This window comes from Esox lucius, chromosome 20 (genome assembly GCF_011004845.1).
Source record: "Esox lucius isolate fEsoLuc1 chromosome 20, fEsoLuc1.pri, whole genome shotgun sequence".
NCBI lineage: Eukaryota > Metazoa > Chordata > Actinopteri > Esociformes > Esocidae > Esox > Esox lucius.
Genome location: NC_047588.1, coordinates 34,308,152 through 34,333,919, shown reverse-complemented (window position 1 = coordinate 34,333,919; position 25,768 = coordinate 34,308,152). Strand labels below are relative to the sequence as shown.

Sequence of the window (25,768 nt, the reverse complement as noted above, 5' to 3'; positions counted from 1 at the left end):
CCGGGACGCTCCTAGCGCCTGTTTGTCTAGAACACATTTTTGTGATGATTGTATAGTGATGTTATGTTAAGTTATGATAGAACTGGTCAGCAACAGAGAGAACAAGACCTGGAGAACTGTTGGTTTTCCTTCTGGCCTTCTAACCAGGGACTACATTTGGCCACTAATACCTGGTGGAAATGATTAACTACCAGGTAGAATAGAAAACTAGCTGTACTTCAGGTCCCCAGGATCTGTGTTGAGAGTCCCTGGGGCCCATTCTATACAGTATACAGCACTGCCATGGGACCTGGTAAAAAGTAAGTCCAGTACATAGAGTCCCTTTTAACGTATATTTCGGTCTGCCTTAGAGTTCAACTGATGTGATCACACACACATTCACCAATGCACTTTGGTTTCTAAGGAAGCATACAAAACCGATCCTCTCAAACAGAGGAAATGTATCAAGAGACCTCTGGTTCTCCGGGATGGGTTGTTTTTATTTTCAATAACGCTACAGATCATGAACACACACATAATGGTCTGGAGAACAACACATAGCATGCACCAGGGCACAATAAAATACTACATTAAAAAGTTACTTAAAAAAAATACACAATTGTTCCTCCACATGAAAAGATGCACAGTATTTGGCATTAAGCACACTAGACAAATCATACTGGAAATACTAAAATGACTACAATTCCACTAATGGACAGGTTTTCGTTTGATCTCAATCAATGCATAAGTCTTATTGGTCAGCACAGAATACACTGAAAGTAGTGTGTTGTGTTTGAAAGGGACAGTGTCTCGTTATTAAGCTTGAAAAATAGATGTCCTACAAAAGTATACTTCTTTAGCAGTTCCCTTTACTAAAATCCTGCTTGGGTACTGACTTTAAATTGTGCCATATAAAGTGTCAGGAAGAGTACAACAGTGTTACAACTAAAATGTCTTCAGACTAGAGGTCAAGGGTCTACAGAAATACTGATCTAGTCATATTTACCATACTGTAGTACCTGTTGTGTATCAGTCTTTTTCCATTTAGAACGTAAACATGATTCTAGCTTAATATGCATACATTTGACACAGCTCAAATGACTGACATAGATTTTTGTAGCCTGGTACAACTATTATATTCGTGAACATAGCCTGGTTGGTTCTACCAGGTTTTGGATTTTGTATCCTATTAGGTCAATAATACTGTTAGAAGTTTGGTCAATAATAATATCACCAGATGTCCACCACCCAACTACCAAACACCACACTCCAAATGTCCCCTTAATGATTCTGAAATAGTACCTACCATAACATATTGTAATTAATAGGATTACTGATGATATTTACACTCAAAGTTTGATCAAAACTTGGTTATTTTCTTTAATAATTTTCACACAACAGTTTAAATGAGACAAGGGAAACGTGTTGTGTGCGTTTTCGAATCTGATTTGGTCATTTCCAAATCGAACATAGTAGCTACACAATACTTCATGCACAACGTAGAGAAAATAGAGGGAAAAAATGCAGTCAGTGTTTAGAAAGACACAATCTCACCACCAATATATTAGAACTTTATAAATCTGACGACATATCTGTTAAATATTAAAAATACAATCTTGAACAGCCCAGCTCTCCCCTTATAGCTGCTGAGGCCCAGTTAAAACAACCAACCGAGTGAATGAACTGGGTTTTATCAAAACATTAGATACCATTATTATAGATAATAATTTTAGGGACATGGACCTCTTATCTTGTTTAATATGTTTGGTGTAAATACTTTCGGTTTCGGAATGAACCAGATAAAATGTATCTGAAGGCCAACAATAATTCTGAGAAGTAACTCTCTTTGTTGTGTCATAAAAGACACTAGGTATCCCACTGTACTGATATAACTTCACAGAACATGTATAAAAGAAACATTTTTAAGATAAGGGAAGTTAAAGACACGGTAGGTAACATAAAACCTGATATCTTGATGGTCTTATGAACAAAAGGTGTTAACAATCAGACAATACACTACTTGCATATCTAAAGACAGGAAGACATAGCACTTCTAAATATACTACTCAAGGTTTGTTTGTTTTTTAAGAAAGATTCAAGGCAAACTATGTAGTCAGTATGTGTAAACTGTGAGGAAGTATAAAGGGGGTCGGACAAGTAGCACAGTGGAATAAGACTAATACAGCAGACTTCATTGATCAGGAGGGAAGGCAGACCGTTGGTACTGAAGACGGTATGATCAATCTAACAAATGACCAGAATATCTACAGTACGTACTTCAACCAGCTTATGCCAATAATAAAAGCAAACTAAAAAAGTATTACATTGAGGATAAATTTCAACTAAATGTGTGGAAAGAAGCCTAGCCATAGCAATCTTTTTGTCAAACCTTTCTCACTTTTTTGTTTTTATTGAATTTTTAGTGCTTGTAATAAATACTTATAAATCCCTATCATAATAAAAATATTTCCTCAAAGCAAAGCAGTTGGTTTCCTTTGGTGGTCGGTTCGTAGATTTTAACATTTGGCAGTAACTTGCTATGGGTTAGGAATGTACCGGCTGGTGATAACTTTGTAAAAATAGATGTAAACAGTTTTCCAGTTCTCACACATCACAGAGAGGAACGAAAAACATCTCACAAAAAAAAAAAAAAATGAAGATGGGTTGGGAAAATATGAAATCCTATCCTTTTTTTGTTGTTGTTGTGCTTTCATGGAGTTCTTTTTCAAAAATGATCATCTTGTTGGTCTACGGTTTCTGTTCGTTTCTTTCCTTCTGTCCTCACATTGGTTTGGCTCCAGGGGCCCCGATTCCTGGGGGTCCGTTGGGCCTGCTTACTTTCTTCTCGTACGACCCGTGGTGTTTGTAACCTGCAACATACCCAGACGTGTCCACCATGTCCACGCGGCCGGCCTTCCCCTTCCCACGGCCACTCTCGTCAAATCGCTCCTTGTGCGACCCGGTGAACTTCGTGGTGTCCGTGAGACGCGACACCGTGGGAGAAGCCACCGCTCTCTGTGGATGGAAAGGAATGTTGAAGATGTGGTTTGAGTATATAAATGTGTGTCCCAAATGGCACTGTGATCAGTAGTGTCCTGGTACATGTACATTAAGCTACCTCGTGCTACACATACAGGACATGGCTATTCTATGGGCTGTCCTGTCTAGGACAAGACTAACTTACATTATCTCACAAAAGTGAGTACACCCCTCACATTTCTGTAAATATTTGATTATATCTTTTCATGTGACAACACTGAAACTTTTCTACAATGTAAAGTAGTGAGTGTGCAGCTTGTATAACAGTGTACCTTTGCTGTCCCCTCAAAATAACTCAACACACAGCCATTTATGTGTAAACCGCTGGCAACAAAAGTGAGTACACCCCTAAGTGAAAATGTCCAAAGTGGGCGCAATTAGCCATTTTCCCTCTCCGGTGTCATGTGACTCATTAGTATTACAAGGTCTCAGGTGTGAATGGGGAGCAGGTGTATTAAATTTGGTGTTATCGCTCTCACACTCCCTCAAACTGGTCACTGGAAGTTCAACATGGCACCTCATGGCAAAGAACTCTCTGAGGATCTGAAAAAAAGAATTGTTGCTCTACATAAAGATGGCCTTAGCTATAAGATGATTACCATGACCCTGAAACTGAGCTGCAGCACGGTGACCAAGACCATACAGTGGTTTAACAGGAAACTGTTCCATTCAGAACAGGCCTTGCCATGGTCGACCAAAGAAGTTGAGTGCACGTGCTCATATCCAGAGGTTGTCTTTGGGCAATAGACGTATGAGTCCTGCCAGCATTGCTGCAGAGGTTGAAGGGGTGGGGGGTCAGCCTGTCAGTGTTCAGACCATATGCCACACACTGCATCAAATTGGTCTGCATGGCTGTCATCCCAGAAGCAAGTCTCTTCTAAAGAAGTTCCACAAGAAAAGCCCGCAAACAATTTGCTTAAGACAGGCAGACCTAGGACATGGTTTACTGGTACCATGTCCTGTGGTCTGATGAGACCAAGATAAACGTATTTGGTTCAGATTGTGTCAAACGTGTGTGGTGGCAACCAGGTGAGGAGTACAAAGACAAGTGTGTCTTGCCAACAGTCAAGCATGGTGGTGGGAGTGTCATGGTCTGGGGCTGCATGAGTGCTGCCGGCACAGGGGAGCTACAGTTCATTGAGGGAACCATGAATGCCAACATGTACTGTGAAGCAAAGCATGACCCCCGACCTTTCAGAGACTGGGCGTTAGGGCAGTAATCCAACATGATAACGACCCAAAAAAACACACCTCCAAGACGACCACTGCCTTGCTAAAGAAGCTGAGGGTAAAGGTGATGGACTGGCGAAGCATGTCTCCAGACCTAAACCCTATGGAGTGCAAGGTCTCTAACATCCACCAGCTCTGCGATGTCATCGTGGTGGAGTGGAAGAGGACTCCAGTGGCAACTTGTGAAGCGCTGGTGAACTCCATGCCCAAGAGGGTTAAGGCAGTGCTGGAAAATAATGGTGGCCACAAAAAATATTGACACTTTGGGCCCAATTTGGACATTTTCATACTCACTTTTGTTGCCAGTGGTTCAGACATTAATGGCTGTGTGTTGTGTTATTTTGAGGGGACAGCAAATTTACACTGTTATACAATCTGTACACTCACTACTTTACATTGTAGCAAAGTGTCATTTCTACAGTGTTGTCACATGAAAAGATATAATCAAATATTTACAGAAATGTGAGGGGTGTACTCACTTTTGTGAGATACTGTACAGTGGTCTGTAGCATATCTATCTGTGTGTTAATTCATATCTACTTTAACTGGAGTAGCTAATTCTGGGTTTTAATTTCATGCTGCTTAAGAACATTACCGTGACTCCTTTAATGACAGGTTTTTTCCCCTCAATCATCTTGAAGATTTCCTCCTCCGCCTCTTCTCCTGTTTTCTCCTTGAACCTCTTCCTGGCCAGCTCTCCCAATGCTGCCTTGAACTCGTCATACGTGATGTTACGACAAGATTTCTTCCTGAAATGTGAAAACAACAAATCACTTGGAAAGATACTACAGATGTAAAAGAGAAATCGGTGGAACTCACATAGAGCACACTGCTGCTGTTAAAGTTGACCTTTGTCACATTATAAACATGGGGCATGTGTCCTAAATTATACACTTTTATCCATATACTGTCCTTAGACAAAAGTAGTGCACTTTATTGGGAATAGGGTGCCATTTGGGACATGATTTGGTTCGCTTGGTGGCTGCTGATTACTGAGTCATTTTATTTTGTGTTTCAAAGGAGATTATAAACTGGGTGGTTCAAACCCTGAATGCTTATAGGCAGAATGCTGTGGTATGTGTGACTGTATAACACAGTTATGAAAAAAACTTTTTTCGCTCCAACTGTGTTGGTAACTGGTTTGTACACAGCAGTAAGGTACCTAAGGGGTTTGCGGTATATTGCCAGAACGTCATGCCTAAGAGCTGCTTTTAGCCAAGGTATATTGGCCATATGTGCCTTACTGCTTAAATAGAACACACAGCATTCAAAGCCATTTGTGATAGCATCGAGATGTCAGATAACTGTGGGCCCTGTTGTGAAAGGGTGTGTTCAGCTGACGATCAGACGCGGGGAGAACGAACCGCGGCGTGACCTGGACAGAGACATGTTTATTCTACAGAACACCACATCCCCATCAGAACTGAACATGTTTTGGGTGTTCCATGCTCCTTATCCCACGAGCAGTCCTCCACATTACGTCTGTGTCCTGCCTCTCTCCCTTCGCTAAATCTTCTGTTGGCTTCCGAGAGTGCACACTTAAGGAGAAGGCGAGAGAACGGGTATGTTGCTACCGTGTCGGGTGTTACATTAGGGTACTTTAGCTGGACCACATATTGGCCTGCACACCATTCTACTTCCATGTTCAGGCGGCGTCGTTCATAGTTACACAAACACAAACAACGATTGCTGTGGTGATAAATCTGTAAAGCCTAACAGTCTCCCCTGGCAACATGCTGTCATAGCAACAAGCACAGTAAACAGACCTGTTGGGGTTTATTATTAATTTGACTACTTCGGTGGCTGGTTTTTGTTTGAGCAATCCGTCGGTGTTGAAGACTCGAGAGGCTCCATTCCACTGGGCCTGTTCCATGCTGTCTAATGTCAGCTGGGAAATAGAACTTCCAGCTGGCGTGCTCCGTCTGAGGACGGCTCCGTTGCTTAAAAGGTCTCCTTTAGGAGCGCGCAGAGGGATTAGTGATATAAAACTAACTGTGCTTCCAATGCCAGGAAGTGCTGATTTAGGATCAATTTTGCCTTTTGGATCAAAGTAAAGAAAGACGACCGGATCTTAGATCAAGACTCCCACGCTGACACACTTGATACAATATATACTGGTGGGTTGTACAACTCCGGAAAACATTCAGAGACCACTGCACCTTTTTCTTTCCTTTCCAATAAGAGTTGACTGAGAAACCAAAGTGTTCAATTTGCAGTGGTCTCTTAATTTTAACCCTTCTGTTCCTCACTCAAAACCTTCCTTTTTTTCTATTGTCTAGTGTCTATTGTTTTAGTTTAAAAAATGTTTGGAGTGTTTACGCACCACAGGAGGGTGGTGAAAAAAACAGTAAGAGGAGAGAGTTGGGAGTGGCTTACACCGCTTGACCACCCAAAGTCAATCCATAGTTTTCACATCATATGAAAAATGTATGGACTTTTTTGTATTCTCGTGTTTACACTGGAAATGCCAACCAAACAGAATAAATGTAAAATAACTACTCAGCAGATTACATCAACAGTCAACGTTATTGTTGTGACTTGGCATGAGAGTGTAGCCTAACCAACCTGTCGCAAATTTAAACAAAATCCATAGCTATAAAACCATTACAGTAAGCTAACTAGCTGTAACCAGATATGAATAGGACACCGCTAAATTACTCAAATGTAGGCTACATTTTGGCTAGCTGCAGTCTAAATGCATGGCAATGAAACACAGAAATTTACAGCGCATATAAATCTGGATTTATTGGGCTCTTTTGCCATCAGACGGTGCCAATAAAGTTTCATTCGTGATGTGCTAGCTAGAACTGTTAAGCTCAGACCCTAACTAAAAGAAAGGCTCGATCTGCATCTTCTCTGGCAAGGCACAGCTCCCCAGCTCGGCTCAGCTCACGCCTCGAGTCAGAAACAGTTTAGAACATATCCCTTCCCCCTCTCCCTCCCCCCTCCCTCCCCCCCTCCCTCCCCCTCTCCCTCCCCCCCTCCCCCTCCCTCCCTCCCCCTCTCCCTCCCCCTCTCCCTCCCCCTCTCTCTAAGATATACACACCACACACATTGTCAGGGTTCTACTGTGCACCGTTGCTCAACTGTACAGACACCTGACAACAGCAGCCTTTGGTACAAACGCAAAAGAGGACATTCTGAACGGGGCAAGGAGACAGGGTTAAATTCAGGCACGGGGGGCTGCAAATTCAGATTCCACAGATAGGACTCAAGATTGCTGGAATCATACATAGTCCCAGGGTGCTGGTAAATACAGCAAGGCAGATGATGAGAAACACTCAATCAGAGGTCTTTTCCGAAGGGGTCTTGTATTCCCCATAGTTCACAATGTACGGGATAGCATATAGCGATCGAAAAATGGATCATTTTTATATATTGTTGAATTCTGACGATATCACAATATTATTTTTATGCAAGTTGCCTATGACTGCACCAACATTATATTTCCTTCATTACTTGTTCTCAATCTTCTTTTTAAATAGGAAAACAATTTGTTTTGAGACATTTTGTTTGATGACACCTCCATGGTCTATTCAAGCTTAACATTGCTGTCATCCATCACCCAGCAGGTTTGCTTTCAGACTTCCACAATGAGCATGACCACGCCATTAGCTGAATTCCTGACAGTGGCTCATCACTCGTTATTGGGCAACTTTAACCTTCCGATGCTTTTTATTCATTTTTAAAACTTTTTCTTCCCATTACTTTTCTAATTTCACTCTAGCCCTTTCCCACTCAGCATACACAGCTTTCTTTCCTTCTCCATTTCTCTTACCTCTAGCCCTACCCAGATGATCATGCGTCGTCGCAATCTTTACCTATACTGTCGTCTCTCAGATCCATTAAATTATTTTCCTTTTGTCTCCTGATTCTGCCTCTTCAACCTCACACTCCTCTTCCTCCCGGACAGACTGGCCTTACCCCTCCTGCTCCCTTACAAGGGCTGCAGGTAGCGGAGGAAAAATGTTGTCAAAAAAGAAACTTCCAAGTGACTTATCATCCTTTCCCTTTCTCCCCACTACATTATCTTTCGCTTTATCCACTGCTAAGTCACTATCGTTGTACATTACCGTCTTTTTACTTGAACCACAGGAAACAATTTGCCAGCTTCTCCTCTCAAACCCCCCCACCTGCCAGACAACCTGTCCCCTTCACACCTCCCCACCTGTAGACCCTCTTTAATTGTACTTATCAACTAATTCAAGACCATTGGCTGCATCCAATCTGACTTAAACATGACTAGGGTCGCTACAATACATCAAGAAAGCAACACTTAAAGCCTCACATGTCAAAAACTACAGACCAGTATCCTCTCTGTCTTTCCTTTACAAAACACTGCTGTCTGAATGATCTTCATGACCATAACTCATAAGCGTTCAAGATGGGTCACTTGACCAAGGAAAGTCACAGAGACTTCTGACTCTCTCCTCTGTTCACATCCTCTTCAATCCATCCCCCGTTTTTGAAACTTTGAACCATCAGATCCTCGTCCCGACCTCGTCTCAGCGCTGGGCGTCTAAGGCTCTGCACATTCTTGAATTGCATCCTACCCAGCAGGCCACTCCCACCAGGTGATGAGGTGGGGAGCTGTGTCTGCTCCACTGGCTCTCACTACTGGTGTCCCCAGGGCCCTCACCTTTACCCTTTTTACAGTGTCTTGGCTTCATCATATCCACAAATGGTCTCTAAAATCATTGCTTTGTGGATTATTGTTTTTGTACTTCCACCCTTCTGAGTGGGGTCACACATTTCTGCATGCCTGGCAGGCCTCTCTGCTTGGATGCTGGCCTACCACCTCAAGCTCAACCTGGACAAGCGCGAGCAGCTCTTACTCCAGGTTGAAAGCCTGACCGTCGCAGTTGACATCTCCTTGGTGTCGCCCTCCCAGAGTGCAAACAACCTTGGCATGAACCAGGACAACACCCTGGCATTCTCTGCAAACATCAAACAGTGACATGCTCTTGCAGGTTCAAGCTCTACAACATTCTTTGAGTTCAATCTTACTTCACACAGGAAGTGGCACAGGTCCTAATCCAGGTTCTTGTCATCTCACGCCTGGACTACTGCAGCATACTTTTAGTTGGGCTCACTGGAATTTATCTAAAATGCTGCAGTTCGCCTGGTGGTCTCTTATCCAAGTTCTACCAATTTCACCCCGCTCCTCTGCTCACTCCACCAGCTGACGGTGAAATGTTCAAGGGAACCATGATGCTTGCCTACAGATAACCAAAGGGAACTTTCCCTCTCAACCTTCAGGCTATCCTACATCCCTACCCAAATTGTTTGTTCAGCTCCCTCTGGTTTCTCTGTTCCACCCCCACATGGAGGCAACACCAGCTTAGCTTGCTTTTCTTTCCTGCTCTTTGACTTCGCTTCAGCCGCAGCACTAGGCTATTCTGACGCTGTCTAGCAGAATAATAGTTATTCTTATGGCTCAGTCAGGATGAAAGAGATCCCTTCATAGCAGCTTCACAGTAGAACAGAGAACACCCCCCCCCCCCTTTTCTTTTTTTATAAACAAAAAAGACATCACAAATGACCTGTCCTATCATTTGTTTTGGCCTTCAAGTTATAGCACAATATTCATAGTCAAAACATCAGACATACACTGCCATGCGTGTAAAAGTAAATTCCAACTTACTTTCCATTTAAAATTCAACATAAAACCTACTAACACTGAGCACCACAAAACACATGGTCCAGTTGGTGTGTGTGTGTTCGTGGGGCGAGTACCTATTTAGGTCATTACATACACAAAAATAAATCTCTACACCCTGCAGCAGAGGATGATGACTACATCAGGCCTTTAGGAAAACAGCTGAATGAGCAATCATTCCTGACCCTGAACCGTTAACTGAGGGGCAACAAATAACCCCACAAAACGTGGTTGCTTTTGGGGGCATTATTGAATGTTACTAAGCAGAACCTCAGACCTGAATGGGAATACCCGGTCTATTTGATATATTTTTTTTATGAATGTCAAGTAACAACTGATGAGGTTAGATAGTTCAATAGAACTTGACCAAAACAACAGGAATTTCATGAATACACGTGTGAGGAAGATGATGTGGGGGAAAGATCGAGGACCTCCTAATTTCTCCCTAGCAAAAGTACACTTTTGATTGTATGTGTATTTCACACTATGATGAGATAAGAATCAGAGTATGATGCTGGTATGTTCATGATATCACAAACAGTTAGCAACATTACAGTAAAAAAGTATCCCCACCAATTTCTGCACGCTAACTATGATACCAGTTTGTATGAACGAAATGTAGCATTTTGCAGTCAGGTCTTTTAAACTTCTAAATGTTACGCAAGACAAAAAAATATATTTCCAAATAAGACTTGAGTTGGCACATTAAAATAAATGAATCATTTGATGAAGAGCCAGTTAGAGCAGATCTTCGACAAATATTGACAGTAAGATCAGATCTTGGATGGATATCCACTGTAAGATCAGATCTTTGATGAATATTCATTGTTAGATCAAATATTTAATGAATATACATTTTATTATCTTTACCGATTCTATTCTGAATTTTAATGAGGATTATGGAATATAAAATAAAGGAAAATAATGTGCCTTTCAGATACGTGTGTTTGTAACTATAAAATACAGCATATTACTTTCTGTTAAATGTACTATCTTTACTCTATGTGCCATTTTTATTACATGACATATCATTGAGACAATCAGTGAGATATGTCATTAAATGCCAACTTAATACGAAAACCTTCCTAGTGTTAACCATCCATGCTACTAACTTAATGTTGTGGGCAAAAAGTTTGGCAACCTTGCACTTTATTTAAAAAATTCACTAATTTCCTATAGAAAGCTGTTTAAATTCATAAATAATTTGGTTCCACATATGTATTTCTTCCAGAATCATTTACCAAATACTTGTTTATACTACAAGAAAGAAAATGTAATATGGCTCAGTCAATATTATTGACACCTTCTAGCAGCAGTTGGAAATAATTTGATTTCACTCAGATGATTCTCCTCAACTTTGGAATTCAAGGTGTCTGCAGTATGGAAAAGTCACTTCACCAGTTTGAATAGAGAAAAGGACTCATTTTCCTGTTTTGTGTCACTGTGTATTCCAAAATGAACAAGGAGAAAAGAAAGAAAACCAGAGCTGGTCAGACAAGATTGTAGCATCACATGGACATTCTCAAGACCACAAGTCCATCTCCTTGCAGTTCCTGTTTCCGCCATACATAATGTTATTAAGGCAAGAATGGAAAATCGCAGCAAAGGAATTTTCAAATGACGGAGAAAGCCCCTCGATCCGCTGCCCCACAGATTCTAACAGACTTTTAGACACAATGCATGATCAGTTCAACCTACACCATCCGTTGCCAACTCAATGAAAGGGAGTTGTATTTTAGGAGACCCAGTAGGACCCTACTACCAAGAGAATATCTTCTGTGGACGGATCAGACAAAATGAGAGCTTTTTGGTAAAACGTTAAGAAAACAGAATGAAGCCTTTGAAAAAAAGAACACCTTTCCCACAGTCAAACACAGAAAAGGTTCAGTGGTGTTTTGGGTTGCTTTGCTGCCTCTGGCACTAACACTCCAACATGTAAATGGCATCATTAAATCTGAACATACCAATTTACTCTTGGAGTGAACGGTTCAGTCCATTGTCAGAAAGCTAAGTCTCCATTAAAGGTTATGGGTCTTCTAGCTGGGCAATGACCCCAATGAGTACTTATATAGATCCTATTGAAAACCTCTGGGGAGATCTAACCTGAAAGCAGCAGTTGGGAGGCACCCTTCAAAATCTGGGAGAACGGGAGCAATTTGCACAACAATAGTGAGACTGCCAGTACTGAGGAGCAGGAAGCTCTTCCATTGATAGGAAGCGCTTGATTGCTGTTAACAAATATTGAGTCTAGGTTTCAATCATTTTGTCAATGCCATGTCTGTTTTTTTCAGATTAAAAATTATATATTTTGATCTGCATCAGAAACAAAGGTGCTGTAACATTCAAAGTGAAATGAAGAATTAGCGTGTCCAAATACTTTGTCAATTTCAACTTATTTGAAAAACATGCCAGGGTGCCAATACTTTTGGCCATGACTGCACTGGTCTGTTAGCCTTGCATAACGATTATATAAAAAGTATGATCCCCTTACAGCATCTCTAACCAGTCGTGCCTTTATGCTGAGACTGAATATTGGCTGAATGAATTGCAGCTCATCATCAGTAGGGAAGTGAAACCAAAGATGGTGACCCCTTTGGCTCTCTCTTCAATTGGGACAAGTTCCCATTAGTAGTTTTTGTTCTAAATGGCACCCTAATCCCTTTTTTAAACCAGGAAAACGTTCCTTACTTGACTTTAGTGAAGACGATATCCACGTCCGTGAGGGTGACGGTCTTCCCATCTATGACGCCGCAGTCCTTGCACAACTTGGACCAGTTCTTGCCGTGCATCTCCTTCCCAGTGGCGCGCGTGTCGCCGTGGATAGCGAAGCGCCGGAATGACTCCTCCAGTGCGGTTATCTCCACGGGAGTCCGCGCCCCCGCCCCACTCTCGCTTGTCCCGTTGGAGTCGGAGGAGAGCCTCTTGGAAGCACGGTCCTTGGACTGTTGATCACTGGGTGGCCGCAGGGGGACTGAGGTGCTGGAGATGGGGTGCCTGGCCGTTTGTACTTTGAAATCTGTCATGCTGTCTCTGAACAAGAGGAAAGAGTCATTATGAAGCTGGGTACAGGACAGTTTGGGTTTCATGTCTATACATTTTCCCTGCCACAATGCAGAATTCTCAATTTGTCCCATTCATCAATAAAACCGAAACAACAACTGTTGGGTTTGGGCAAACAGTGGTTCTCGTTCACCTTTGGGGGATGTCAGCTTCAGGAATGAACCAGAGCGAACTAGGCTCTCTCTGTACGAATAGGAGAGATACTATTAGATTAAGAGAAATTACAATTTGGAGTTTGAGTTGGCCTATTAAAGAGGGAGAATCCATTGCTCACATGTGAGCCCATTGCTTCACACAACAGACAAGAATACCAATACAGGAAGGCTCCAATGTTAGAGTTTTTAGATGCATCTTGGTTTGGTTTGACTGTCTTTGTGAAATCTTAAATTGACAGACAAATACATGTTATGTAAGGTCACTTTTCAAAACGACTTGGGAAACTATCCGGTAGCTAAAAACAATGATGACTCTACTTGAGGAAAATGTCATCATTAGCACATTTAGTGCAGATATCCTGGGTTTTTTGGTTGTCGATACTAAAGACAGACCACAGTTTGAAACAGCGCCCACAGACATCCAACACTGAGGTCTGTGTCAGCTCTTTTAAACCACTGTTAGTACAGGTGGATGGGACCACAATAACAGCCCTGGAAGGGAAAGTGGAATTCTCCTCTCTACCTCATCATGTTGTCATCCCGAATGTAAAAGATCACTGCCGAGTTAGCTGTAGTCTTCCTCACTAGATACTAAGAATGTGTTCCAAATGCCCTCTCTTCTGTAGGGTCCAGTGTGCTGTCTGGAACCCAGGAACAGCCATCTTTGCCATGGTAGATGCTAATGTTGATCATAATAGATACTAAATATATGTTAAGACAAATAAACACTACACAGATACTAAATATTGTTCCCTATTCCCCTGTGGATTCCGGTCAAAACCAATCTACTAGTATTTGGGATAACGTATAGGTGAGAGGGGGTGGCTGTATTGGTGAGAATTTTTTCTGGTGAATAGTAGTGCACTGTACAGGGAATAGGATGCCATTGGGGCTGTAGACCCGGCTTCCCCGGTGAAAACACGTCATCTCCAACATCAGGACGGGGACAGAGTTCTCTGCTCTGGCTCTCCTGCCGCAAGTTAGCTCAGTGTGCTGGAGGCAGCACTCTAGCCAATTATCAGCTGTTAGCTTTCGCTTGGGCCGGGCTGACTGTGAATGGGCTGATGTCGTAAGTGTTCTGGCATGGGTGGGTGGGGGGGTTTATTAATAGATTCCGGTGGAAATCAAGAGCAGAGCCATGCTGGGCACCACCAGTAGATGGACCGTCAGGTTGGCCGGCTGCACCGACAAACGTCCAGGTTCTCCACGGTTTCACTGGAAAACTCAGGCCATAGAGAAGTTTGAAGTACATTCAAAGACATCCAGCACTACTCACTTCGGGTCAGCCATATGTATTGGGTCAGCCATGGCTCTGCAGTAGATGTTTCCACCCTCTACACTGCTTGGCGTTGGTTTTTCTCTTTGTTTTTTTGTGCTGGAAAAGATGAAACGAACATTGTGAGTGTGACGGTCAGTGTCTCCCTTTTTCCCTCACCCTCTGTGTGTGTTTGTGAGTGTGTGTCTTTGTTTGCAAGAGCATTAAAGGGGACAGCCAATTGTTCTTTAAAGTTTGAAAGCAAAGTGCAAAGTACAGAAATATGGGTGTTAGGTGCTCTCACTTTCACCTTACTATTAAATCACACTTCTACTTTCTAGAGATTTATGACTCACTTGGCTGAATCCCAAATGGCACCTGATTCACTACAAAGTGCCCTACTTACACGCACAAAATTAAGTACATTGGCCAAAAATCCAAAGCACTGAATATGTGATAGCATGGCAGATTGTACAACCCTGTTTCCAAAGAAGTTGGGACGCTGCATAAAATGCAAATAAAAACATAATTACATTATGTGCAAATCATTTAAACCCTATATTTAATAGAAAATAGTACAAAGACAACATATCAAATGTTGAAGCAGAGAATTGTTATTGTTATTGGAAAAATACATTTTGAATTTAATGCCAGTAACATGTTTCAAAAACTTGGGACAGGGGCATGTTTATTACTGTGTTGCATCACTTCTTCTTTTGACAATACTTTATAAGCGTTTGGGAACTGAGGAGACCAATTGCTGTAGCTTCTGAAGTGAAATGTATTCCCATTCTTGCTTGATATAGGATTTCAGCTGCTCAACAGCTTAGGGTCTCCTTTGTCATATTTTTCATTTCATAATGCACCAAATGTTTCAATTGGTGACAGGTCTGGACATCAGGCAGGCTAGTTTAGCACCTGGACTCTTTTACTACAGAGCCATTCTGTTGTAATACAGGCAGAATGTTGTTTGGCATTGTCTTGCTGAAATAAGCAAGGCCTTCCCTGAAAAACATGTCTGGATGCCAGCATATGTTGCTCCAAAACCTGTATATAATGTTTACCATTAATGTTGCCTTCACAGATGTGCATGTCACCCATGCCATGTGCACTAATGCACCCCCATACCATCACGGATGCTGGATTTTAAACTATGCATTTATAACAAGCCGGATGGTCCCTTTCCTTTTTAGCCCAGAGGACGCGGCGTCCATGATTCCCCAAAATTATAAACAACTTTGATTTAACAGACAACAGTTTTCCACTCTGCCTCAGTCCATTGTAAATGAGTTCAGGCCCAGAGAACACAGTGGTGTTTCTGGGTCTTGTTTATATCTGGTTTCTTCTTTGCATGGTAGAGTTTTAACTTGCATTTGTGGATGCAGCTATGTGCTGTGTTCAAAGAAAATGGTTTCGCAAGTGTTCCTGTGCCCATGCAGTGATTTCCACAACAGAATCGTGTGTTTTTAATGCAGTGCTATCTGAAGGCCCAAAGATTACGGCCATCCAGTACTGATTTTCGGCCTTGTCCCTTGCATAAGTCCCTTGTTTTGCTGGCATCTAATTTAAAGTGGGCATATATTTTTTGAGGAACAATAAAAAAATTAAGTTTCAACATTTGATATGTCCTCTTTGTATGATTTTCAATTAAATATAGGGTTTAATTGATTTGCACATCTTTGCATTCTGTTTTTATTTCCATTTAACACAGCATCCCAACATTTTAGGAAACGGGGTTGCACAACCTAAATACAGTAGTTAGGTTTAAAAAATATAATATAACCTCAACTTTGAAGTATTCTATACAAAGAGAACTGCAGTCCACTTACCCACAACGCCAGACCTGGCAACAGCTGTATCACCCTGTTTGCAATTTTTCTAATCCAACTGATAAAACTTGCCTGCCTTCTTTTTCTTTTTTTTTTTAAGTCCAGCCACAGCAAAGACCCTCGCCTGTTAAGGGGTTGTTTTCCAACAATCATTCTCTGGTTGTGATCCAAAAAACACCCTATTTCCTATTTAGTGCACTGCGTTTGAGAGGGCTCCAGTCAAATGTAGTGGACTATATACAGTAGAATATGGTGCCATTTGTGATTCCCTTTCCCTCTCCAGATGTTTTCAATCAGTCTAAGGACCAGGATTCCTCTTTAAACACATCATCGTCATCATCATTTATATCTGTACACAGCAAGTCTAGTGGCATTTAGGCTAGCCATATCGTAAGCCACTATACATGACTTTGACTCTTGGATCACAGACATCTGCATTGATAAACTGACTTTGAAACACCAGTACTAAAATAATGACAATCAGCTTTTCAACAAAGATTTGTTTAAAAAAATATGATATTAAAAATGACTTACTGATAATGTACCACTGAGGGAAAATAATGACTGTGCTCACCAAGTTGTTCCCATGGTGATCTACAGTAACCACTCAGTAGCCTTGAAGGACTTGTGTTGCCATGGTAAAGTACATCCCAACAAAGTCCCACACACAACTATTCAACTCTGTCTGCTGCTCCCAGATAGTTTATAGTGTTATCTAGAGCTCTGGAAAAAGGACAAATAACTTTCATATTCCATTGGTAGTCTGACTTCAAAATCAGTTGGGCAACAGTTTTAACTGCCACTCTGATTCACATATTGAAGATGGAATGGTAGCTGCTGTCGCCAGTGAAGTCCCAGAATCCTCTCAGCTAATACAAGGGTGGCACAGCATGAGTCGTGTTAACAACACAAAGCTACAATGAACCACATAAATCAACTGTAAGTACAGTTTAAAAGATCTAGACGGACCCCGAGTAAGGACATTATGATTGGCTAGTCCATTCCTATAAATAAACAAGCAATTATTATTATCTCTCAATAATGTCATTCAGAACAGGGGACACTGGAGAGTCATTGTGAAAGCCCTGTGACAGCCCTCACTGGCCTCTGAGTCCCATGGTTTTCTCTATACAAACACACACGCACGCACGCACGCACACACGCACGCATGCAACAGTGGGTGACATCGCAGAGTGCCACCATTGCTGAAGGGATGGCATAGGTCATCCAGGATTCTGGCCAAAACAGGCATGGTCAAATGCCCCTCTATTCCTGACATACTGCATTGCTTTACACATGGACGTGCTCGTGCAAGTTTGTTTAGTTAAATGTTGAAACTCTAACTGGGTATAAGTTAAGGTAGGCCTGAACCTTGGTAGAGGACCTACAGTTAATTAGGAGTAAAATGTATCATAACCTTGACAAAAATTCCCAGGGTTTCCAAGACCCCAACTGTAATATTAGAATTAGCAAGGAACAGGCAGGAAATCAGAGAATCATCTAGTTGGAATTTGTTGTTAGAGGCCTTTGAATTTTGGGAACCTTACTGGAGTCTTTAACCCCTAAGCATCCAGCTATTAAACCACGTAATAGAATAAAAAATAATGCAAATATCTCCATCAGTGTAACAGCTTCCCTGCCCCCAATAAAGTAAAATAGTTACTATATGATTAACCTGACAGCACTTTACAGTAGTTTGTAGCACCAAACCTCAGATGACCTGTGAAACTTGCACAGCCTTGTTTCAGCTTGCACCCCGCATCACCTTTCCACAGAACACAGTTTGTCTCTAATCATCTACATGTACAGGCAGAGTTAGTACCATGTCTGTCTTCACAGTTGGGTTTGGTGAATGCTTTAGGTCATTTATTTACTGAGACAGCCTCGTTCCTACGATAGAGTGCTCTGTGGCATCCTTTGTGCCCTGAAGAGTATTGTAACATTGATCGAGAACAAAGGAGTCTTTTCACACTACCATTTGATAGTCAAGTCTCAAGTGTTCAAGTGCCTTAAGACCCCTTAAACACCCATTATATTCAAGACTAACAGAGAGTCTGGTGAGAATGCCTGAATCCCAAATGGCACCCTATTCTCTAAATAGTGCATTACTTCTGACATTGGCCAAAGGGAATACGATACCATTTGGGGAAACAGCAAAGTGAATTAGTCTAAAGAAAATGTGGGACCATGTCAACAATTAAGACCGACTGGTGTGGAGAATGTTTGGAGAAAGTATTTTGGTACTTTTAAGTTATGGAATTTTCCTTTCATTGTGTCTACATTTAAGCAAATTTTGTCCATAGTTGTGATTATGAATAAATGCTATGAATGAATTACATCAAATTTTTTTTCTATTTTTCTATTATGAAACAATAATAAATTATAGTTGCTGTGTCTTGGATCTAATATACTTTTATGACTATGGCATTAACCAGGCTCAAAACAGTGTGAACAGTTGCTAACAGTATGGGGTGATGTCTGTTAGTTGACCCATATTTGTCGACAGATTCAGAGAAAAAAAGCTGTTTGGATGAGACAAGATCTCATGAGACAAATCTGTTACTGGATGACAGCATGCTTACATGTACTCGCCTTCTGGCAATGTATTGCACAGATGAGTGGTTAATTGAAACCATTAATTGTCCCATTTTAAAATGCCCAATATCAACAAATAGTGCTAAAGCAAGAAAAATCTCTTTCTCGGCACCAAGCTGACCATAACAGTCTAGGTTGACATCCTGACCGTGCTGCTAGCTGAAGAGTGGCCAAGAACCATGGGTAATTTGTCAGCAGGGATTTCCTGATCTCATCACGGTCTAGCGACTCCCTGAGGCTGCTTGGACGCCTGCGAAGTTAACTGAGGTCGTCAGTTGTGGATACAACCGGATATGGCGAAGGTAGGCAAGGGACGAAAAGGGGGTTGAGAAAAAGGGTGTGTGTATACATGTGTGCTACTCACTCCTTGTGCTACCACGGTGAGTGGGCGTGCAGCAGACCCATCTGTTCTCCATCTAGACATGACAATCGCAGCCAGCCAGCCGCTCTGGAATGTGGCACGGTCAGCCAATCGGAACAGACCACCATGACCCAGTGCCTTTTGCTATTGTCTTCCTTCTAGCATCGACTTTGCCGATGGGCGACTTCATCGGGTGTAGTGTACTTACTACTACAGGGCCATGTGGTCGTCGGGTGTAGTGTACGTACTACTACTATTACTACAGGGCCGTGTGGTCGTCGGGTGTAGTGTACTTACTACTACTACTACAGGGCCGTGTGGTCGTCGGGTGTAGTGTACTTACTACTACTACTACAGGGCCGTGTGGTCGTTGGGTGTAGTGTACCTACTACTACTACTACATGGCCGTGTGGTCGTCGGGTGTAGTGTACTTACTACTACTATTACATGGCCGTGTGGTCGTCGGGTGTAGTGTACTTACTACTACTATTACAGGGCCGTGTGGTCGTCGGGCGTAGTGTACTTACTACTACTACTATTACAAGGCCTTGTGGTCGTCGGGCGTAGTGTACTTACTACTACTACTACATGGCCGTGTGGTCGTCGGGTGTAGTGTACTTACTACTACTATTACAGGGCCGTGTGGTCGTCGGGCGTAGTGTACTTACTACTACTACTATTACAAGGCCTTGTGGTCGTCGGGCGTAGTGTACTTACTACTACTACTATTACAAGGCCTTGTGGTCGTCGGGGGTAGTGTACCTACTACTACTACTATTACAAGGCCGTGTCTGACACTGGAGGCCATGTCTGACACTTACTACTACTACTATTACAAGGCCTTGTGGTCGTCGGGCGTAGTGTACTTACTACTACTACTGCAGGGCCGTGTGGTCGTCGGGTGTAGTGTACTTACTACTACTACTGCAGGGCCGTGTGGTCGTCGGGTGTAGTGTACTTACTACTACTACTGCAGGGCCGTGTGGTCGTCGGGTGTAGTGTACTTACTACTACTACTGCAGGGCCGTGTGGTCATCGGGTGTAGTGTACTTACTACTACTACTGCAGGGCCGTGTGGTCGTCGGGTGTAGTGTACTTACTACTACTACTACAGGGCCTTGTGGTCGTCGGGCGTAGTGTACTTACTACTACTACTGCAGGGCCGTGTGGTCGTCGGGTGTAGTGCATTTACTACTACTACTACTACTACTACTACTACAGGGCCGTGTGGTCGTCGGGTGTAGTGTACCTACTACTACTACTACTACTACTACTACTACTACTACTACTACAGGGCCGTGTATTTCTCCCACCTGGCCGTTTTCAAAATGTATGAACTAGTCACACTGGATAGGGACCTCTGCTTAATGTCTGATATGTAAAACGTAAATGTCTGTTGAATTTTAAACCTGAGCTTTCGGCTGAACATCACACCATGCTTGGAACCTAGCACAGCCCAATATCCTGGTCCCAGATCATTTTCAAACCTTTTTCGTACAGGTCCACCATAGGAATCAAGGCCAAAATCAACAGCACAATGCTTTTCCAACAGAGCCACACAGGACATCCACAGGTCCCCCCGGCGACATGTCCATGGTGGACATAAACACCTTCCTGAGTATGGATGGGACAATGACCCGAAAATAATCAACACCGACTACACCAACCTCTCATTGCGATGGAGAAAGGGTGAAAATAAAATAATCTCAATAATATGGGTGATTGTGAATAGAACAATTGATGGACTCTACTAATCCTGAGCACACCAGTCAGAATATCTCGCCAGCAAATGCTCCACCCCCCTCCAAACCAGTCTGTCATGGTGCCACTGTCACCCATCACCGTCAGAGACCCCCCCCCCCCCGAAATCCAATTACATCATCACCATGCTTGTCCATGGGTCTGAAGTCACTCACTGCTGTCTGTGTCTTTCTTTTTCTACGTCTCTCTCTCTCTCTCACTGAAATGTGCGACTGTGTGTCTTCGTCTACATCCCCCCTCCAGTGTCAGACACAAATGCATTGTGCTTCAAAAACAATATGTTTTGGAGGGGTGTAGGCCATACAAGGCTGAGCAATGCACGCAACCCAATGGGTGATTGGCCACAGCGAGAGCAGCAGTGGCATGGATGGCGTCTCAATTGGCACCCTATTCCCTTGTCAGGGCACTAGGTGGGCCTTAATCACAAGTAGTGTACAACATAAGGAATAGGGCGGCATTTGAGACACATCCCTGTTACCTCTCAAATGACGAGATTCATCCAAAAGAACTGAGGGTGGTGGTGTAAAATAACAGTCTTTGACAAATGGCACCCTATTGCCTATATGTTAAGGGATCTAGGTTACTGTGAATAGTAGTGCACTACATGAAGAGTAGTCAGAGATCTAAACATTACAGAGTGAAAGTACTCTGCTGGCTTCGGCTTTGTACACCAGCTTTGGGAAGTTTCTAATAAAGGCCTAATAAATTACCAGCTAAATGGACTTCATAACTAACCAGTGGTCAATTAAATAAAAATAAAGGAAACATTTTCAACTTAGTTGTTTATTTCACCAGTTCGTTATAAACTCCCTTTACCTGGTCGAGTAGCTCATCCAAAAGCACAGGGGGGAGGATGACAAGACCTGGGGCAACAGGTAACCTAGCAATCAGAATTCAAAGGTCACTACTTTTAATCCCTAAACCAAAATTATTAACTTAAAATATTTTGATGTGCCGTTGAGCAAGACATTGAAGCTTGATTACCTGTAGGCTCCTGTAAGTCCCCCTGGATAAAGGTTGTGTCTGCTAAAGGACTAAATGTAAAATGTCTTTCTTGTAAAGGAGTCGGGGAGGCCCCACTCCTGTTAGTTGCTCACTGGGCAAACAGAGGTGAGACAGATTGGAATGCTGAAAGAGCATTGGGCTGGATTTGAATCCACGCTGGAAGCATCAGTTAAGTATTCCTAAACACTGCATTTTACATGTGCTGCAGAAAGGTAGTGGTTTAGACACGGCATCACCCCAGACCAGCTCTTTGGCCTTTTGCAGTGGCCATGTAGACTACCCACTTCAAATATTGTGGCTTTTTCTAGAAACATAACCTTCTGCAACTTCCTTCCAGTCCTGAATATGAACAACTGGAACAACAAAATAGTCTAATTTACACTAGGAGGGTAATTGTTTATGACAGGAGCCAGTGGCTCTCGGACCAGTGCACTGCAACCTAGAGCGAAGACAGAAATCTGGGGCAAACTCAGTGAATGACTGCATCCTCTCCTGAAGCGTATGTAATACAACATATGGGCTACACAAAGCTGAATATATGTAAGGCAGGGGTGCTTTTAACAAAATGCGGTGCCACGTATTTGTAGTGTACGACCTGGCCTATTTGGACTTGGTGAACGTGGTCTACTTTGGCAATCACGGCCCTGCTTCTCCTTCATTCGGCTGGAGATCGAGAAAAGCGAGGGCTGCTAGCTAATGCCCTCATGTAAGCTGTCCGTGAAACAGTAAATACTACATGTAAGCCCACGGTAGTGCCGCCTGCTAAGCCTCTAACAACACCATATTGAAATGCTAATCAGTGCTCGCCTTTGTTCGGAGATCCTCAGGGCTGGGTACTGACATCACAATATTTGGTGAATATTTTCACATAGATTTTCATTTTAAACAGCCAATTTATATTTCTTTAAACATGGCCATGTTAATAATTATCTTGTGTTAAACCACTCCGAAATGAAGATACAGTTGTCACTCAGAACTGCGCTGCAGGGCAGGAAGAAAACTGCAGAGGGATGTCACCATGAGGCCACTGGTCATGTTAAACACCAACAGACTTATGAAAACGGTGGAAGAATGGATCAGCTACAGTGACTCTTCGATAATAACCCAGACACCTGATTGAATACAACACAAATATACGAAATAAAAATACAGGCAAACGTCCTATATGCAACATTGCTTGATAATGGTAGATTGAAACAGGATGCTGATTTAAATTAAGCCAAATCATAGAGGAAAACTTGCTTCACGCCAGACACTGAGGGACGATTCACCCTTCAGCCCGACAATAACTGACAACAGAGGACAGGTACATCAGACCCCCGACAAATACTGAAAATCCGGGGATCCATTGGCTCTACCCCACCCCCCCATATGCAATACAAACCCAGGCCCAAGTCATAAGAACAAATATAATCTGAGGTTGCTAGCAAGAACACAGTAATTGTTTCCGTGTGGCCAAGTTAAAATGTTGACTCATATCGGTTTTAAAATCAGTAAGGACTCGAAAATGGCCCCAACACCTTAAAGAACATAGCCTGAACAATATTTTATTGACAGCTAGTGGGTGGAACCGGTTTATTTTTATTCGACAATGTATTTTGTGGAAATCGTTGCTAAACAAAAATCCCATCAAGAGAGTAGATATATATTTGTATGCGCTATTATTAAGCGCAATTTCTAAATGTAGTTGTGTAACAGGAGTTCGTTAATGGGTTAATTTAATCCTAAACAGATTCTATATAACTTACACCATTACAAAAAGCTTCATTCATCTACATTCCTTATAGGCTGAACGCCTTACGTAACAATAAATTATGCATCTATTCATCCGAGAAGCCGGGAGGGGGCAAATGCTTCGCGCTGCAGTTCAGGAGCATCAGTTGTGCGGTGAATGTCCACGCCAAAGGTAGTGAATATACAGTGAATAAAGGGGTAACAACACACAAATGTAATAAACGGCACAGGCAGTTCAGTTTACTGTACAGTAGAATGATACACCATTAAGAATAAACCCCCAATGTTTCCGATACGTGACTGTTACATAAACGTCAACTGTATAGAGCATCACGCTCTCTGACAGTGGTCTCTGGAACAGTCCACCATGGCACGTGATCATTGTTATTGTGAACAAGCATGTCGTCTGCAGTAGCTGCTCTTGTTAGTGCATAATGCAATACCGGGTAATGCATAATTGTGTATCAACTATTGACAACGTCTAATATGTGGTAAACCATACACGGTTATGCAATGCATTGTCGCTGTACAGATAAACGCAGTGAAAACGAAAGCATATTTGACAATCAGGCAACTTCCTGCATGGATTCCACGCTATAATGTAACTGAGTGAGCAATTAAATATCGACATACGTTAATATTTAAATCAATGTGCAATATGTAACGCGTGAAAAAATGCATAGGCATTTGTCAATAGCACACCAAAACAAATACATTGTCAACATCATTTACGAAAGAAACATTAGCACATCTTTAAAATAACACTTACACGTGATATCGAAATCCTTCTTCAATCCGCCGTTCTTTTCTCTGTTGTCAGTTCCACAAAACCATAACTGCGCGTCGAAGCGCGTTGAGGGAGCGTGCGTTGGAGGAGCGTAGGCAACACAGCTCTCTAGCTGCACGAAATCTCATCTGCCTGCTGTTCGCCTCTGAAAGATGTTGTGAGAAATCAAGCCCGTTGATTGGCTGCACTCCTACTACTTGTGTAAACATCGACGGTATTATATGATGGGCAATATGTAGAACGTTGTTTTGTTTTACCCGTAAAAGGATAAGGGAATGCCTTCCGTGGGAATTTGTTTTAATTTTCTTCTGGGATCTTAAGTATTCTGAGCATTTCTAAACTCTATCAGAGAGTTAGAAACACAATTAGTTGATTGAATAATCCAGTTTTAATATACACAAATGCACCACTTAAAGACCAATTGAGGGTATTGTATTCCATGGCAACGATAGAATCAAATTTGACATTCAGCCACTACTGGCAGGGTAAGAAAACAGTAGTCCAATTACAGAGGGTGGGGGCAGAGGGCCAGGGGCTTAGGCATGTTTAATAAAAAGATCAGTGAAGAAAAACTGTATTTTCTTTTCTACAGGAAATGCATCCGTGGAGTTCAGGAGGTTTTGAATGGCCTGGTCAGCACATGGCCAGTGGGATGACCTCTCCAGGGAAAGATTTCCCTCCAGATATGAGGGTGTGTCACCAATGGTAACTTATCCCCCAAGCAGTGCACTGCTTTTGGCCCCCGACTCACACGGGGTGTCATTCAGAATGCAAGCTTTCTCCTGGGAAATAAGACATTTCCTTAAAAGATGGAGATAAGGACCGAAGCCTGGCAGTTCCTCACATCCTCTAGGAATGCACATAGACTTTTACCGCAACTCATGTCTCATATTGGATTTATCCAACATTACTTCAGTTGGTGATTTTTATTATATACACGTTTGGGCCTTAGCTTTTTGATGCCCACTCGGTGGCAGTGACCTCATTAGAAGCATTGAACTGCCTGTGGTAAACAAGCAACAAGGTTTAAGTTCTAAATGGCAGCCTACCCTGTACATAATGCACTATTTCGGTTAGTACTCACTAAGGCCGCATAGGCTAGTGGTGGTACAGTGCACACAGAGCTGAGTGAGGTCAGGCCCTAGGACAGAGAAGAATATTCCAAAGGTTTCTCAGGACTCGTAGCTCATTCTATGACAGAGCGTTTAGTCACTGGCTGGAGCCTTCTGAGTACTGTACCTACTCCTTTGGTACATGACTGAAACCCCCATTGCACTGGAGTGTGAATAGCTCTACTGTGTGGTAAACTTGTGAAAGGA

At 42.4% G+C, this 25,768-nt stretch overlaps 1 protein-coding gene across 3 annotated transcripts; it reads right to left on the bottom strand.

Moving 5' to 3' along the window:
* Positions 1-453: 453 nt before the first annotated feature.
* LOC105018757 (tubulin polymerization-promoting protein) lies at positions 454-24,601 on the bottom strand. 3 transcript variants are annotated; one of them, XM_010884435.5, is made up of 5 exons: positions 24,432-24,600; positions 14,399-14,497; positions 12,596-12,937; positions 4,844-4,997; positions 454-2,994 (listed from the first exon to the last, which is right to left on the bottom strand). In XM_010884435.5, the coding sequence occupies exons 2-5, from the start codon at positions 14,428-14,430 to the stop codon at positions 2,761-2,763; spliced, it is 762 nt and encodes a 253-aa protein (XP_010882737.1). In that variant the 5' UTR covers positions 14,431-14,497; positions 24,432-24,600; the 3' UTR covers positions 454-2,760. The 3 variants fall into 3 exon arrangements, with proteins under 3 accessions (XP_010882737.1, XP_010882736.1, XP_019897069.1); XM_010884434.5 differs by lacking the exon at positions 24,432-24,600 and adding an exon at positions 16,741-17,086; XM_020041510.3 differs by lacking the exon at positions 14,399-14,497 and having other exon boundaries at positions 24,432-24,601.
* Between the last annotated feature and the right edge of the window lie 1,167 nt (positions 24,602-25,768).

Bases quoted from the DNA above. Each gene is read 5' to 3' on its own strand.
- LOC105018757 (XM_010884435.5), bottom strand. From the start codon at position 14,430: ATGGCTGACCCAATACATATGGCTGACCCGAA. The intron at 12,938-14,398 runs GTGAGTAGTGCT...CCTCTTGTTCAG, and splicing joins ATACATATGGCTGACCCGAA to AGACAGCATGACAGATTTCA. The intron at 4,998-12,595 runs GTAAGGAACGTT...TTCACATTTCAG, and splicing joins ATCGTCTTCACTAAAGTCAA to GAAGAAATCTTGTCGTAACA.